At 34.9% G+C, this 18070-nt stretch overlaps 1 protein-coding gene across 23 annotated transcripts in view; it reads left to right on the top strand.

Annotated features, from left to right (window-relative positions):
• The window catches only part of TAFA5 (TAFA chemokine like family member 5), a 466608-nt gene that overhangs the window by 82099 nt on the left and 366439 nt on the right, over positions 1-18070 (top strand). For 20 of the 23 annotated variants that reach the window (XM_064422128.1, XM_064422126.1, XM_064422127.1 and 17 more), the window contains exon 2: positions 16495-16581. The exons of the other annotated variants lie outside the window; for them this stretch is intronic. In XM_064422128.1, the coding sequence (XP_064278198.1) occupies positions 16495-16581 (87 nt within the window). The remainder of the gene's footprint in view (positions 1-16494; positions 16582-18070) is intronic. 23 annotated transcript variants of the gene reach the window in all.

An 18070-nucleotide genomic window follows, 5' to 3' on the forward strand; every position in this document is an offset into this window, starting at 1 on the left:
TAATGGCAAGAAACGTGCATCAGAAAACTTTCAGTTAACACTATTTGTAGTGTTGTAACCTATGCTAGAGATATTCTGGTACTGACCAAGGAGTTAGGGACACTTCCCATATCACCCTATTTGTATGACTTTCCTTGGAAGACCTTATATGCTGGGCTCTATCATTCAGGGCTCAGTAAGATTTCTTTCTTTAGCACTGTTTGAGTGAACCTGCCACTTCCCATTTTAAGATGTGAAAACCTCAACTGTCTTCCTGTAATTCAGCCAAATGGTTGAGAGCTGTATATTGGGAGAAATTTGACTTTCCTGTGATTTCTTATGTGAATTATGTGAAATGTGAACTAGGATTGTCCTCCTAAAGTTTAGTTGGTTTTTGTTTGTTTGGTTGGTTTGTTTTTTTTTTCATTGAAGTGCTCTTTTAAGTCATATGAATCTGTGAAGGGTATGTAAAGGTAGGGAAGTTACATTCCATTATTGCTCATGTTGTCACATATTGTTAGTTCACTGGTGTACAAAACTCTACACCTTAATGCTGTGCTTTTGCAGTAGAGATTTTACATAGTGGCTGTTGGAAACTAATGCAGTATCACTGCTGTTAAAGCAGTGTGGAAGACTGTCTTTTTCAACATGATTGAAATGTGAACAAAGCATTGTTTATTAACTTTTTATAAGCCCATACGTATGTGTATGTGCATTTTCTGAGCAAATGCTGTTTTCTATTAGCGTGATTTCCTTTGGATTTTGTATTTCCAAAGAGAATTGTAACATTTTCTTGTGCAGAATTCTGCTTTGGCACACTGCTAACAGCAGTAGGTGTTTGCTAGTATCTCTTACCCTTCCCCTGCCAACAACCACGAAAGGAATGTTTGTATCTGCTTTGAGCCATGCACCAAATTGGAAACAGTTGTTGTGCATATATTGTGCCTTCACAATTGACTGATGACAACTACCCTGCAGAGTATTGTGGGGGGATTATGCCTAATTATTTTTACTGCAGCACTGGGAACTTAAAAAAATGCAGTGAACAAATCTTGGACATCTTGAAGTCAGGAATAATTGAGTAGTGATAAGGATTGAAGAAATGGCAGAAATTTTTTCAGTATCAAAAAACAACTTTTCAGAAGTACTTTTTCACCTGGAATATTATAAATGTTTGAAAAAAAATAGATCTTTATTTTTATTTTTATTTTTATTTTTATTTCCTTTGTAATTACTATAAATGCAGCAGTCGGTACTACACTTTCCCGTGATATTTTCAAATGACCTTTTCTGGTACCTCCTCCTCCTTTCCTGGAAATAAAAAGGTTTTCTATGCATTATATTTGGCTTCTTGGTACTATGCCTAGGAATTTTCTACCAAAAAGAAATCATAACCTTTAGTATTGACACTTGTTTTTTCCACATAATTTCTTGTAATTTAATCAAATCATTAAGAAGAGCAAAGAATTTTTTTTACATATTTACTTTTCTTTAAAAATATACCACCGTTCATCTATCTATGACATATATCAGAAACCATAGATAGTAAGGTCTATGTGATCAGATTTTGTGTCAAAGCTTTTAATCGTAAACTGTGCTATTTGCAACCAAACAATGCTATTTAAAACAAATTATTTTTTTCTTTTTTCAACATTAAACTACTAAATTAGCAAGTAAATTATCTGATTAACATATTTGTACCATTCAGTTGATACTTAATTTGGCTTGGTTTTAAAGAAACTTGAAATTTTTGTAAAAAAATATTCTCCTTATATATTCTTATATACATAAATATATATACAATTCAGAAATACTTTACAAAATATAGCCATAATTAACCTGTGTGTTGGTTTCTGTGGCTGCTCTTTTAAGTTTAAAAAAAAAGCCATTCTATAGTATAAGTAATTTTAAAGTTGTCCTCCATAAGCAGGCATACTTACTGCTTCTTAGAAATGAGATCATACCCAAGTGAGAAGTTGATGAGATAATGTGTTTTAAAGAAAAAAGTATCTGAGTTTTAATGAAGTTACTTTATGAATAGTACTCTAATGTATTGCTGTGCTTTATTGTCTGTATTTTTTTACAGAAAGGAAAGGTACCTGTGGCTGTAGCTGTATATATCAGAAATATTTGATAAATTGGAAAAAAAATGGTCTCTGGAAAATGAAAGTCATATATGTAGTGCTACAAATATTCTAAAATACTTTACATTAATATCCTTACAAATATTAAATTGCAAAAGTTGGACTTAAATTCTCATGACTGTGAACAGTTCTCCTGACTACCTGAGAATGTTGAATAATGTATGCAAACAATCAGTGTTGACATAATTAATTGTTCTAAGTTGTGGGCTGGCTTTGTTGTTGGTAGTTCACAAAAGAATATACAGATTCTGACACAGATACTCGAAGGAAATGCAAATTAAGATTATTGAGAAAGTCATACAGTTTTTTTTTCTAAAAATGTAGAAGTAAAAGTAGTGTGCATTTAATCAGAAACACTGTGTGGGATTTATTACACATGTCTAATTACAATTCTTTCTTTAGACATCTGCTTTTTAGAATTTCTTAACTTTTTTGTTCAAGAAACAAAAGTTCTGCTTACAGAACTTTTTTTTTAGTTTTTTATGTGTTTTATTTTATTTTTCAGTGGAAATTCTTCTGTAAAGTATATTTCCTTTGACTACTTCTGTATTTTTTCCTAATGTGAGGGATTGCCAACAACACTGACTAATGGTGCTGAGTAAGGCACAAATGGTGGATTCACAAAGAGAGGTATCAAAGGCAGCATCTTGCAATCAGAAAATGCAGTCCCAGGGCAGGGCAATACTTGGGGGGTCAGTGCAGGAGAAGGTGCTGAGACACTGCTCAGATGAGCTCCCTGGCCCTTGGCAGATGAGTGGAATCCCTGAGAAGATGAAAACAAAAATCTTATAGAAAATCTTGTAGAAAATCTGCTCCTACCAAACTAACACCAATGAAAGCAAGCAGTTTACATGGACTCTGATTATTATATCATGTAGGAATTGGGCTGTGATAAAGGCATATAGGCTAAGATTCTTTGAGAAAAAAATTCTCACTTGGAAATTGATCCAAAGTTATTGCCAGTGGCTTCCCGCTCTAAAACACATTGTATCATAAAAATTTTAATAAAACATTAAGTACTGTCACAGAGTGCATACATAAACCATCCTTAGAAGTGGGCATTTGAAATACCATAACAAAAATAATACATGTACAAGCTATGTGAAGCCATCAGACCCAAGAAGATAATAAACAAGTATAGGGCTTTACTTGCTATCCTCTTCTCCCAGAGAGAATGAGCATAAAAAGTAGAAAAGTTACATGGGTATCTGGTGAATTTTGAACTTGGAAATTCTGAAACTAAGAGAGAGAAATGTGGAAGTTCCAAATGAAACTCCTGCCAATTTTTCTAAAGTGAAGAGAGCTCTGTGGGCAGGTTAGGAGTAGGAACCTGAGGGAAAAGATGAGACTGAAGGAGGGGAGATGTAGGAAACCTCTATTTCCCTGGTGACTGAGGTACATAAATCTGCAAATTTAGATGTTTGGGGTTTGGAGAAGTCTTGGTATGATGTGGTTTTTTGTTTGTCTGTTCTGCCTAATATTTATTATGTTTCAATAAGTCATACAGTGAGCTCAATTTTAATTCAGATGCCTCAAGGTAGAGTGCATTGATCAGTACAGGAACCAAAGAAAGATAAGAAAAGCATTTAATTTCTTCTACTAAAACCTTTCTTTTCTTACAGAAAATCCTGCTGCAATTGCACATGTAAGTTTGACAGGCCTTCATTCTGATTTCTTTGTGCAGCACAGAATAATGGTAGCAACATTTCATTAAGGGGCAACCATGCTAAAAATTAATGAAATCTTACTATTTTTTATAGCTGTATCATATATTTTACTCTCTTCTGGTGGGTAAAACTTTTATACTATCATGATCTAAATATTTATAGTTGTCTGCAAGCCCTGAACATAAGCAATTTATGACTTTTGCTACTAGTTTCATGCCAGGATAGAAATGTACCAGTGTCTGCCTTGTGTATTTGGATGATGCAGATTTGTTTATAGTTATGGAATAATTTTAAAGAGTGTGGTGGTGGTCCACGAGGGTATATGCCAGGGACAGGTAAGAACTCATTTCTTTGTTGAAATGGCTTGGTCCTTGTTTTTTAAGCTTTACACAATGGTTTTCTGAAGTACTATCTAGTCAGGGGTGCCCAGTGCTTGTGTGCAGACATGTTTTTAGTGTGAGCTGTTGGGGCACAATGTTCTCAGGTGTACAATAAACAGAGGAATACTTTTTCTAAGACTATTTCTAGTGTCTTCTCTAAGAAGATTAGCATAGAATCTTAGAATATAATCATAGAATATGCTGAGTTGGAAAGAACCACCAGGATCATTGAGTCCAACTGCTGGCCCTGTGCAGAGGGCCCCAAGAATCACACCATGTGCCTGGGAGAGTTGGCAAAATGTGTCTTGAACTCTGTCAGAGTATCTTTACTTTGCTATCAGCACCCTCCTTCTGCAGGAGACTCCTGACAGAAGGCATAGAAGGGCTTAGCCAAGAATACAAAGGAATAGTTGATGTCTTCTTCTTCTGTTTGTATGTGATGATATGTAGAGCTCATATCTCTTGCAAAAAATTGATACTTCCAGTAATAAAAGAGTATCTGATCAGGAATCAGGGTTTGTTACTTACACTGAACAGCCGCAGATCCCTGGCAGTCAAGATTCTCTGGGTTTTTGAGCTTATGCATTTCTGTGACTGAAGATGTACAAGAAATGGCCTCCTCTCCAGGAAAAGACTTTCTGTGGCATGGATTTTTCCAAGTAAAATAATTAGTTAGATGGTGTAAAGAAAGAAAGACACCAAACAAGTATTTCTAGATAAATTAGTAGTATTTTGTTTTTTTTTTAAATAACTTACATAATTAAGTTTATGCTTTCTGCAAAGATACATCAGCATTAGAGCATATGACTGTCAGTTACAAGTCAGCAGTATAATGAAAGGAAACAGGGATCCTCAAAATGCATTGTGTTTCACCAAAAATAAACAGATAAATCAGGGCATCGGTGGAGTTCTAGGAATTTGGAATAGTAACTTGGTCGGCCAACTTGTCATCCTCAAACCTCTTTTTCTGCAGGATAATGAAAAATGGAAGCACAATATTATGACTAAATAGTAGTGCCTGGAACTTTTTTCAATATATGCATATGAATGTTTCAGCTTCTGTACATCAGACTGATGCTATGGTCATTTTTCTTTAAGTTGGGGAAAATTTCCAGATGCTTATATGGTTAGATATTGGTTTACAAATAAAAAGTATGGATCTTTTGCTATCAGATTATTTGCTTTTCATATAGAAATATAGAGTGATGGAATTTATATTGTTGATTATCAGGTATTTATTGCAGTATGTGGTGGGAGATGGACAGTCTGGATTTCCTTAAACAATTCAAGTCCAGGAGAATGTTTGGCATTTGTTGGTAGAAAAAAGCTAAAGGAACCCATAGAATGCTCTCTGTAAACATAGATATGTGCTAACTTTGAGGCATTTGTCTTGACAGGAGTAGAGCAGTGATGAAAGCCTATCTCCACAGTGAATATTACACATTGTGGTGTTCTGTAATCTTATTTTTTCCCAAATAAAGACATCCTTATACAGTTTTTCTTGCCTCACATCTTAAGTGAATTTGAAAGGTTCTTCAAATAAACCTCAACAGAATTAATTCACTGTAGTTCAAACCTGAATTTCTCCTGCTTTCTCTGGGTGCATCTCAGTGTTCCTTTTCATCTCCCCAATTTTCAACTTACAGTTAAAATTACTACCACAAGGTGGAGTTCTGAACTTTCCAGCACAAACAATCTCCTCATTACATCAAAAGGGAGAAAATGTAATTTCTTCTTAACTATTACACTGCAGCCACAGTGTCTGTCACAGTGGTTGGAGCAGCTTCAGGGCCTGTTCTTCTCTCATTGTCAGATTTAGAGACCTTTTTTCTCCTGAAGGCACTGAGCTGTGTTGAATATGGCTCAATAAACCTGGGCCAGGCCCCAACACATTGCAGCAATTTGGGTTCTCTTTGGAGTGCCAGGTGCCAGCACACTTTAAAAAAATATCTTAATGGTTTTTATGGCATCTGGACTTATTCAGGGGTAAGGTGAAAACATGTTGGAGGAACAAACTGCACTGGGTATTTGTCCATACAATCCTACACACCCCACAACTCTGAAATATCCAGCTTTTTGTCAGACCTCTGGATAATAATCTTAATTATTTTTTCTGACCTTAAAGAAGAACTGAACCATTCAGAACAACATGTTCCTAACAAAAAAAAAAAAAGAAAAAAAAAAACAAACCCCAACCCCCCCCAAAAAAACCAAAACAAACAAACAAAAAAAAAACCAAAAAAAAAAAAAAAAACCAAACCAAAACAAAACAAAACAAAGCAGTTTGGTTTCAAGGGTAGTCAAAGGATATCCAAAATCTTTAAAATTCTGAACTACTGTAATTAGCCTCTATTACAAGAGAGGAAAAAAAGACGGGAGAAAAAAATTAGGAAGGTGTCTTCCCCATAGATTGTTCCTCTCCAGAGGAAACCACAAAATGTGACTATTAATCATTCCCAGGAGTTAGCTCCCAAAGCACAGAGTGCCTGCAATACTGAATGCAGACACCAGATTGGTGTCCCAACCAGCAACGCTGTCATATCAGTAGCCCATCCTATGAAATACACCACGGAGAACACATACTGCAACTAATGTATTACTGGTACAATACAGACAAAAGGCCACATATATGAGAACAAATAAGTCTAGCAACTGTTAAACCAATGCAATGAATGTTTATATTAATTTTTTTTTAACAGCCCTTGGTCAGATCTGTCCTTATCTTAACCCTTTGAGCCCCACATTGGGTGCAAAAAAGGACTGTTGTTTTAAGCCCAGCTGGAGATAAAACACCATGCAGCCATGCTCTCAAACCCTCTCCCTGAATGGGGAGGAGAATTGAAGTAAAACTTGTATGGTAAGAACAGTTTAATAATTGAAAATACAATTTTAATAATTAAAACCACAATAATAATGGTAAATAATAAGAAGAATTATAATAAAAAGGAAAAAAACCACAACCAACCAACCAACCAAGTAATGCACAATGCAATTGCTCACCACCTGCTGACAGATTCCAGACCTTCCTTCCTGAAGCCAGGTTGGACTACCTCAGCTTCTGAGTAACTCTCCCAGTTTATATAATGGGCATGAAGTTCTATGGTATGGAATAACCCTTTGGTATGTTCGGGTCACCTGTCCCAAGTGGCCTCCCACCCAGTTTCTTCTGTGCTCTGCTCACTGCCAGAGCATGAGAAAAGGAAAAAAAAAGGGTCTTTGACATAGGATAAACACAACTTCTCAAAAACCAAAAAATTCCAAGTGTTATGAACATCATCCTCATTTTGCATCTGAAATGCAGCAAAAAATTTAATGTGTTGTTAACACCATTCTCATTCTGAATCTGAAATGGAGCACTGTAACAGGTACCGAGAAAAAATGAACTCTACCCTAGCTGAACCCAGGACATTCAGTTACATCTGAAATTTGCAAGAGTATTTATAGGTATAAACATACAGTAGAAGATAATAACTTTGTGGCTATTTAAACAGTCTCTGTAGAGTTTAATGCATTTAGTGCTGGTTTTAAACCTGGACTTTTAATCTCATCTTGTCATGTATATGCATATGTGACAGTCTGTGATTTTTTTTTCCATTTTTTCTGTTGACTAAGAAACACAGTTTTGCAGCACATCAAAGACATTGTTTCATATGATCTTTTTAGTACTTACAGAGAAGGAATTTTGTATCATAGAGACACTCAAATGTTTCGGAAAGAAAATCTACACTTATCACCCATATAAAAAATGAAGTTTTATAAAGTGGGATTTAGTAAAAATTAGTTGGCTGTTTAAAGGAATTCTATCATGCGTATTTAGTTGTTGAGAAGAAATAATTTCTTGCTTTGCAATTCTGACAGGATTTTCAAACACATATAGATTTATCAAATACATAGTTCTGAAGGAATTTCTTTGTATTTATACAAGTGCTGGTTTATAAAATCACAGTGTTTCTAGTTTTTTCTAAATGACTACTTTTACACATGCATAATTCAGAACTCAATTTGAATAGTTTAATTTATGTCTCTTAAACACACATCCATAGACTCTGAATAGGATGGCAGCACTCTTCTTTCATGAGACGATTAACTGATGGAGTTGACTGGAGGGCTTCAAGTGGTTCAGCAGCTGCTGTGGTGGGTTGTGGTGCTGAAGGGACAGCTCATGGCAGCACGAGGCAGCAGCGCTGCAGCAGGAGCATAGGGCAGGGGGCATAGAAAGCATTAGGATAGAATCATTATATTGAAATGATCAGAGAAGAGTTTTTAAAGTTCTTTTATATTAAATATCATTGATTATAAATAATTCTTTTTAGTGTTCTTCTTCTTTATGGAACACACTACATTCTATGACCATGAAAACATTTAGGAGGGTTATGAATAAGTCCTTGCTCAAAATGAATCTGCTTTATTGCTTAGGAGAAAGCAAACCAAAATATTGGATATTGGGGCTTTTTTTTTTAATTTATGTCTCTTCTTTTTCCCTTTATTTTGTTTTAAAAAAATAGCACGATGTGATATTGTCTCTCAGCTTACCTGAAAATACCCTTTTTTTTTTTTTTGTAATGTCTAGAATGTGATTTTACTCTGTTATGTTACTTATTATTGAGGAAGAGTTCAAACTATTAATCTTTAATTAAACAAAATAAAATCAGCAGAATTTTAAAGATGCAATTAACACTTTGCTCTTATTTTCCTTAACCTCTTTACTCAGTCATTAAGAATTTAATCTCTGATAATTTAAGCAAAGTTTGAAAATCCTATTGATATTTTCACTTTTTATATGCTATATGCATGTTCTACATGAATTTTAAAATGTTCCTTTAAACTTTGTTTTAGCAATAAATATTGTAAGCCTTAACTCTAACTTTTGTTAGTGTTTTGCAAATTTCTATTTCTTAGACCGCCAGGTAGTTGTCTTTTTTGTCCTTATCAAATAACATACATTTTATATAAAGTTTTGGAGAAAGAAAACATTATCCATGTAGCTTATTGCCAGGACTCATGTGGAGTTGACTTCAGTAAAATTTCTGTGGATGTGGAAGCCCATGGAAGATATCTTTGCCACGGCGATCTGTAGATCCATGTGGTAGTTAGTATTGCATGCTACTGCTCAGCTGAACAGCAACAGCTTCTGTCACCCCCTTCTCTCAGAAACAGGCTCCTTTGACTTTTTCCATCTTGGCTGAGTTTTGACTAAATTATTATGATTAATCAAGATAAAATAGGCACAAATTGAAATACAATTTCAATATTTTATTATTATTATTTATAAGGGTGTTTGAACACTATACGAAGATGTTCACCAGGGTTTGATGATCTGTATCCTCACAGAGAGTTCTGAGTTACCTGTATCCCCAGCTGACCTTGCTCTGAGCAGGGAGATTTGACTAGATGATCTCCAGAAGCTTCCTCTTACTTCAACTATTCTGTGACTTGAAGACTGCTAAGATAAGAGGAAATTATCTCTGTTACCAAGTGAAATGAAGCTACATGAAGCAGACTCATGTTTTCATTTGAGATTCCAGGTGATAGCTAGCAGTGATTCCTCAAACCTTTCTCACTCATTTGGCCCTAATGTTTTGTGTGAAAGTCAGAAAGGCCCTGTGTTTTCCAGCAGTCAAGCACTGACACAAAATAAACCAAGCAAAATCAAAAGTAACAAAACATTGCCCCACAACTAAATTTCTGATTGTATTTTAGTATTGTGATATTATATCACAGATTATTAACACAAAGAATAAAAGTATCACCTTTATGAGTGAATGTGCTTCACTTGCCATTCTCTAAGATCTTCCCCCCTGTATGTTGTTGACAGTCTGTTAACTCCTGGTAAAATTAGCACAATGCTGATCATGACCAAATGCCAAGAGACATTTTATGTGTTTGTTTTTTTTTTTTCACTGAGTCATCATGACTCCCTTCACTGATTATGTTGATAGTTGTTGTCCATTTTAAGTGAAGCCATCCATTTTAACTGATACAATTCTGAGACTCTTCTCATTGATATGATCATCCTGTGAGGAATGATGAGTGCTATTGTCTAAACCATCACCGCTATCTGGGGCTCCTACAGCTTGCCTAGCTCCATATGTTCATATTTAACTGCTTAACTTTCAGTTTCCAGTATGGGATTCCTGTGGCTTTCTTCATTAGTGTTTGGCCAGGCATTCCACACACTTCACAGCAGAGGGCCCTTACTAACATCTTGTAAGTGGGCTCTCTGGTACCCACTGTAACTTCAGTAGTCTTTCTTTCCAGATTGTCTGAAAAGTGTCCTGCAGGTTCCTGCACATTCTAGGCAAAGGCTGATTTTCTCATCAAGTAAGGATTTTTCTTCATGTGTGCACTTCTTGACTTGCCAGACATGTGAGCTTTTAGTCAGTCTTTTGTACTGTCCCTTCTAAACTGCACATAAATATAGCTATTCTAATAACCTCTATGTCAGTGAATATGGATTTTTTTTTCTATAGGGGACTGTACTCCTTCTTAGTGGGAGATATGCAGACTGCTATTTCAAAAAGTCAAAATACATTTATTGATATTGTTATGGCTTTTGTATAATTTCAGATAGCTTTATGTAGGTGGGAGCAAAGTAGGGCAAAGAACCTGTTCTAACCAGATAACATGGCCTGATTTCAGTATTAGGAAACAGTCCCAGAGGGAATTATATCTCCAAGAGGGTGCTCTAAGTGAAAAGTCTTCCTTTAGTCTTTTGTTTGAAACAGTTCCTACACTCCTGTTTGACTGCATTTCACCTGGAACTAGGAACCATTAAATCTTATAATCCTTTCATTTGAGTGCATTTCCATTTATCTCTACCCAAGCCCTGTGTCAATAGTCTCAAAAGAAATTAAGGGAAACAAATTTATGGTACAGGACAGCTTTTTGTCTTTCACGTGACATTGGTTTTTATGAAACAGAATGACCCACAGGTTAAATCGGAGGAAGTTTTTTGCATGTGCAAACATGAACAGGTAGCTGTGATGGTAATAAACAGGCAAAAAAATCTGACCCTGTGCTTGGGAGAACCAGAAAAAATGAAAAACTATTCCTGCAACTGAACTGAGCACCTAAGCTCTTTAGCATCAAGAGTCTCTTTTTCTCTAACCTGATAATTTTGCTAATGTACAGTCTATCTTCCTATTACTTTGGTAATAAAAATGATGATAAAAATTACCCAGAAGTACCAACTCATTGCAGTTTTCTGGTCCTGTAGTGAGAGTATGAGCAGCTTAAAGAATATTTTATCTAAATTTGGACCTTGATGTAGTCTGTAGGGAACAGATATCTGATCTCTAAGAATAGGATGTTCCTTAACATGCTAAGATTGCTAAAGGCAGACATCTCAGAAATTTCCAGTCCAAATAGGGATGTGTGACTTTAAATGCGCACAGAAAGAACAGAGAGAGGGCTGAAAGACAAACAGTTGATGGGGGAAAGAGGAAGAAAGAAAGAGAAGGAAGAAAAAGTAATAGAGATGAAGAGAGAGGTGATAAGAGATTCCAAAATAGGATTTCTTGAACAATAAATGGTCTGAATAACTGTACAGTGATCAAATGTATGTGTTAGGCTGAAATGGATCTGAGGACACTATCTAGTCTATCCTCTAATGTGAATTAGGATCACCCCAATAAGTATTTATTAACTTATTCTTAAACAAGTGTTAAAATGTGGATTCACTATCAATAATAAAGTGCTCTATTATTTATTTAATTGTCCTGACACATGAGCTGTTTTCAATTAGTGTCTAATGTAAATCCCCTTTCCTATCTGGTAGCTCTAATTAAAACCAGGTCTAATTTATCTACATCTTTCTTAAAAGATGAAGCCATGAACTGACAAAAGTGCTGTTGTTGGAAATTATTCACTTTGTCATCATACCATTTTCCATTATTTATGCAGTTGTACACTGTTTTCACTTTTCTAATTGTTTAGCACTTGACAAAAAAATGTAATGCCGGTGCTTCCCCTTTGCCAAAATAAGACAAGTTGCTGTGTTCCTGATTTAGAATAATCCTGTTATCATTCTTCAGATCTCTGAATTCATTAAATGACTGCAAAACTATCTATCTATCTATCTATCTATCTATCTATCTATCTATCTATCTATCTATCTATGTCTCAATATCATATATTTACATGATAATAATATCATACATATATAATATACTCTTCTCTGATATTCAGGTGTAAATATACTTACTGCAGTTGTCCCTCCAGATCTGACCTCCTTATGTCTAGAAATATGGTGTGTGTCCTTTTATTGCAGAAATAGTTTACCCACAAGGAACTATTAGGGGAATACAGCTAGCCTTTATTTTTCTTTTTTTTTTCTTCTTTTTTTTTTTTCTTCCCTTTATTCTCAAAACAAGACTTCTCTGTATAATGTACATTATCTGAAGGAAAATATTATGGTTTCAAAGTCATGTTCTGGATATGATGCCTTCTGTTCTGAATGTGATGATCAGGGAATTCTCTTTCATTGCTCTCATATATCAGTACCAGTTATGGTCCATATAACTGTCATTGTTTGAGTAACCTGCAAATTTGTTGCTGTAATGAAGCTTCCAGATAAACAAAGTTATTTTTCTTTATTAAGTTAGTGGTTGGATCTACAGCTGAACAGAAAGGCTTATTGTGTAAAGATCTGAGGTTATATGTAACAAATTTTGAAATGCTGTATATGGATAGGAGAATATAGTCATGGTTACAGCAGTGGGCAGGAAATCACAGTTTTGAGTCTTGGCTGTGCCACAGACTTTCTGTGTGACTTTGGACAAGCTACTCTTTGTGCATTAGCTAATAATACTATCTCTATCTCCCAGGGGTGTTGTGAGAATACATTCATTAATGTTTGTAAGGCACTTGGATGCTATAGCAATAGGGCCATATAAGCACTTAGAGAAACAATCCATTTTTGCAACAATGTGCATCTCCCTGACTAAGGACTTTTTTGTTGGAAGTTTTTCATAGATGCTTGTTATGAATAAATGCACTTTATAATGATACAGTGAGGTTAAACTGCCTTTTGGAGTGCAGTTTCACTTTAGTATTCAGAACAGGTGTAAACAATCATAAGTTGGAAAGCTGTTCACAAAGAAAGAGAATACCATTTTTAGTCAGACATTTGAATAGAAAAGATACCTCTCCTGATTCATCTAGCTCAAAACATGGAGGATTGTTTACATCTGTATCTGTCTTTCAAACAGTTTATTCTATTTTAAGCACTTCTCATTACATTGTCTAAACTACCTCCTCAGGCAAGTAATTTCATTGCCTAATTGCCTTTAAAGTTAAACAGTTTGCTCAAATGTCTACTCTACTTTTTCCTTGTGGATATAGGTTGTTCTTTCAGTCTGTCCTTTCTTTCTGAAATAACCTTCATTCACATGTGTGAATTCAGACACACCATGCAGTTATACATGGTTAACAAGATGCTGATAGAAGGTAAATTAGTAAGCCACTATAACATAATTTTAATTTTCCTGGCTGAATAGTGGTCAGTGTTAAACTCTGAATGTGGGGCTCAGGACATTAGCACCAAGGAGCAGAAAAAAGAGTATTCAATATTCCCAAGGCTTTTGGAAAGGGCTTGGTGAGAGACTTCCAAACTAGCGGAAAAGTTGCTGCAATGACTTAATAAAAAAATTGGTTTTGCTATGGCTTGTTTTGTTTTTATTTGTAACCAGTAATAGCAGCAGACACACTGTACAAGTAAGAGATTTGAAGAATGTGAGCTGTCTTTAAGGACAATGAAGAGGGTTCTGCAACTTTTGAGGCTCAGAAAACCAGATATCTGTTTTGCTTCCATGTAAAGCTTTCTAATTTAGTGGATGAGTGCAACAAAAATGCTTATGAAATCATCATTAGAAGACAGAGACTCTATAAATGTCCCAATGGTGGGAACATACTATGTCCTTTCCTACTGCTTAAAATGTAGAGAATTGGCATGACCTTGAAAAGTATTGAACTGAAGGAATTCAGTTAATTGAAGTTAAATACAAGATCTAAACACACAGAAGAACAGACCTCATTCATGCTGGGGTTCATGAGGTTGCTTGTTTGCCACGAAGTCCATCCCTCTACTATTGTTATTTGAATATGTAGTGAATAGAAGTGCTTTTAATAACATTCCCATATGAGTGACAGTGTAAATGCTTCTCAAGATGAGTATTATATTCTGCTATGGTTAAGACTTTCCTCACAATGCAAGAGAAATGTAATTTTTTTCCCTTATCTCTATGAGTATTGGGGATTGAATAGGGTTGATATCCTCTATTATACACATACATAACATATATTATTCTGGATAGAAGAAGCAAAAATGAGAGAAGTATATTATTGCAGTGTTGTAAAAACTTACCACAAAAGGAGCCACAAGCATCAACTCCCAATCTTCACTTGAATTCACAACCATCAGACTGCTCCCAGTGTCATGTATTCTTAATTTCTGGATTTAGCAAAAGACTCAGTACCATCTTGTCTTTCAGTTTTTCAGTAAATGCAGGACCTGATTCTTAATCAGAATTCAAGATTCTGTAATTCAATTTGATGCACGATGAAGAAAAAAATATCAATGAAGTCAAGAGAGGAAGCTTCATCTCACAATTGTTAGTGAACCAGTATTTTGTCTCAGTTGTTGTACACTCTAACATCTTTTCAATTTTTGGTTTATTCATGTCTCTGGTTAACATTATTTTAGTAAAATCCTTTGTCACCAGAAATTTCCTGTAAAAATACTTTGTCATAGTGCAGCAGCCCTAAAATATCTACCAAAATATTCAGGAAAAGTGTAACTCAGAGGACTATTTTTATCTTTACAAAAAATGGGAAATATTTTATATTTTGTGTCAAATTACTCCTCTATAAGACACAGTATGAATCACACAAAAATAACTAGGATGCTAAAGATTATTGTAGTGTGGAAAAAATAATTAAAAGGAAAAGATACCTGTTTTCAAAACTCAGTTCTGACAGTCAACCAATTAAAAAAATATTGTCACCACTAACAGTGGAATATTCAAAATTTCCATTAAAGGATTTTTGTTCTATGTTATGTCTATCAGAAAGAAGATTACAAATATTTGGTAATATACCTGGAAAAAGAAAATAAAACAGTAAAAAATAATGGAACTGTTACAATTGTATTCCTCCTTTTTTTTAAGGACTGCCTTCTTGAGAATGCTTTTCTGTATGAGAAGCAGCAGGGTACATAACCTGGAAAGAGTAAGGCCTTTTTCTTATGGCAAAGTAAATTGCAGCTATTTCTCACAATAGGAGGTCATTGGTTATATAGGGATTCTATCCATTTTGATAGAACATTATTGATAAAGATCTTCATACCTTTGGGATGTCTTTAGAATTGATGCCAGTTGGACATGTGTACTTCAACAAAATAACTTCTGATTACTTGCAGATCGCCTTGCTGATCCCTCAGGCAATACTTAATATATAATTAGATGTTATCTTGCTCATACTATTTGATGTTTCAGTTTACTACATAAAGTACACACCTGCTTCTGATGTCCCCCCTTTTATTGTTCTGAAGTGTTTTTGAAAACAAAGTATTTTAAAACCTTATGGTTCCTAATGGAAGAAAATAAAGATTTGTTACATGTGGGCAAAGAGAAAACAATTTAAAAAGTAGTTGTCATTCAAAATAAATCATATATGTCCTCTTTAACCATAATTATTCTATTAAGTATACTGCTTTTTACTAGTCTCTCAGTTCTAGAAGTAACTGTCATGTGTTTTGGGAATTCAATCTTGTCTGACTGTATAGAATTCAATTAGTTTTCTAATCAGAAAAAAAGTCAGAGAAAAAAAATTCTGCTCAAGTTTCTTCATAAAGTTAAAAAAAAAAAGTAAGCTGCACTTAAATCCGGTATTTAGCCTATATGTTTTTATTTAAAATGGTTTTACTATGAAGGCTATGACTAGTGTACTGTACTATAACCACTTCATAGGAAAGATATGAACACTTAAACTCTTTCAAAGAGAAAAGAAGAAAGGGTGGGGAGAGAGCCTCTACCAAGTTTCAGTTGTGTCAGAGGTGACTGCATGTTTTTGTTTACATCTGAAATGATGCAAAATAACTCCTCTAAACAACAGTAGAGGTGAATTTTGTAAGGAATATTCTCAGCATTTTGAAGTAGCTATCTCATAGAGTAGGATCACGGTAAGGGAAACACCAAAGTCTTCAATTCTAGACCTTCAGGTGTGCACGCTGTTAGACCCACTAATGTTATAGCTTGTTCTGTGTTCGTTTCCTTTTGCATTTTCAGGCATGATTTCAATTGAATCATTTATGGTTCTTCCATTCAGATTATAACAGCTATTTTGGAGCGGATAACCCTCAATGGCTGTATATGAGACATTGCCCGGGGTGCCTCCAAGATGCTTTTGAGCTGGGTAAGGAAATCACTGAGTGTTGACACATTCTCAAAGCACTATGGCATGGATTGAGAGCATAGTCTATGAACTGTGTTACTGACTTATTATTCTGTGGGTTACTGACAGAATAGATTATACCAGTTTCCTATGAAATGTTAAACAAAACCAAATAAACATTTTTTCTTTAAAAAAGGTAACAAATATTTAAAAAAAAAATTAATACAGTATCTAATCTGTATATGGTAATTCATGCATAAAAACTTCAATTCATCATTTCCCACTTCTGATAGGTCTACTTCTAACATAGTAGCCATTCAATGTATAATATTATGCTAATCTAATGTCTATTAGCCCTGTATATTAGTACACTGGTGTGGTAAATCAGACTCAGATTTTTACTGTGACTTTAAGGTCAAAGCTGTTTCTGCAGGGATGTCTTAACCAATCTGCTAGTTTAAGATTTATACTTGATTCAAGCTGTAATGCCTGTATCATCCTTACTAGATACATTTTACCTTGTACACCCCTGTTCAGTCAGGATCATTAGTTATCATGACTCATCTCCCCTTTCATTTACATACACAGACAACTGAAAACTTAAAGGCTTGTGAACTTTCACCTGTGGAGTACATAGGCTGTTGGTGTGAGACTTTCACTGAGTGTACACTAAGAAATCAGAGAAAGCCTTTTATCTCTTGTTTAAAAGCCTGCAAAGGAGTATCAGGATGATTGAGACATTCCAGCACAGGCGTGATGCTAAAACCTGCCAGGACTTGGCACTCCACTCCTCTATTTAAGGTTAAGCAGTGTCCAAGGAGAGAGTATAGTCTGCTGTAGAAAAGGATGTTTTATTTCTTACAATGTTTGTATAATACTCTTTGTTATGCTTTGTCCAGCTGAATCAGCTACAATATCTCCATGATTTTTACAGAAGTTAGTTCAGGCTGTGCACTGTCACCAGCCCATGACCCAGGGGTCATATTTTAGTACTGTTTTTTTGTTAAATGCCAAAAATCTTAAATGCTCCATTTCATGTTGTAATTATGCTTTCTATTTCTAAATAATGTAACATGCAAAAAAAAAGGTTTCTATTAGGACAGCATAATTTAAAATAAAACCAAAGGGGTTGTTTGCCACTTAAAATATGTTTTTCACAAAAAGTTTTGTGAAAAGATGCTATGCAGTGTCTACTTCCTTTAATATAGTAAGTTATAAGACTCCTGATATATCTGGTAAATAGAAGAAATAAACTTCCTACAAAAACAGACAAGCAAATAATGAATAGGTTGTGCATGCAAGAGAAAGTTCTATTAATCTGCAGTTCCTGCCATTATCCCACCCAGGTGTAAACAGAGAGGCCTCCAATGTGTTAATTCCACAGGGTCCAGCAATAAACCTGAGATTAGCTTTCAATAATACACTTTCTTCCAACTCAAAAAAAAGAAGTCTTATACCATTTAGTATTAACTGGCCATATTTAATAATAGCTAGAGATTCACTAATACTT

The sequence above is a fragment of the Passer domesticus genome, chromosome 5, assembly GCF_036417665.1.
Source record: "Passer domesticus isolate bPasDom1 chromosome 5, bPasDom1.hap1, whole genome shotgun sequence".
Lineage (NCBI taxonomy): Eukaryota > Metazoa > Chordata > Aves > Passeriformes > Passeridae > Passer > Passer domesticus.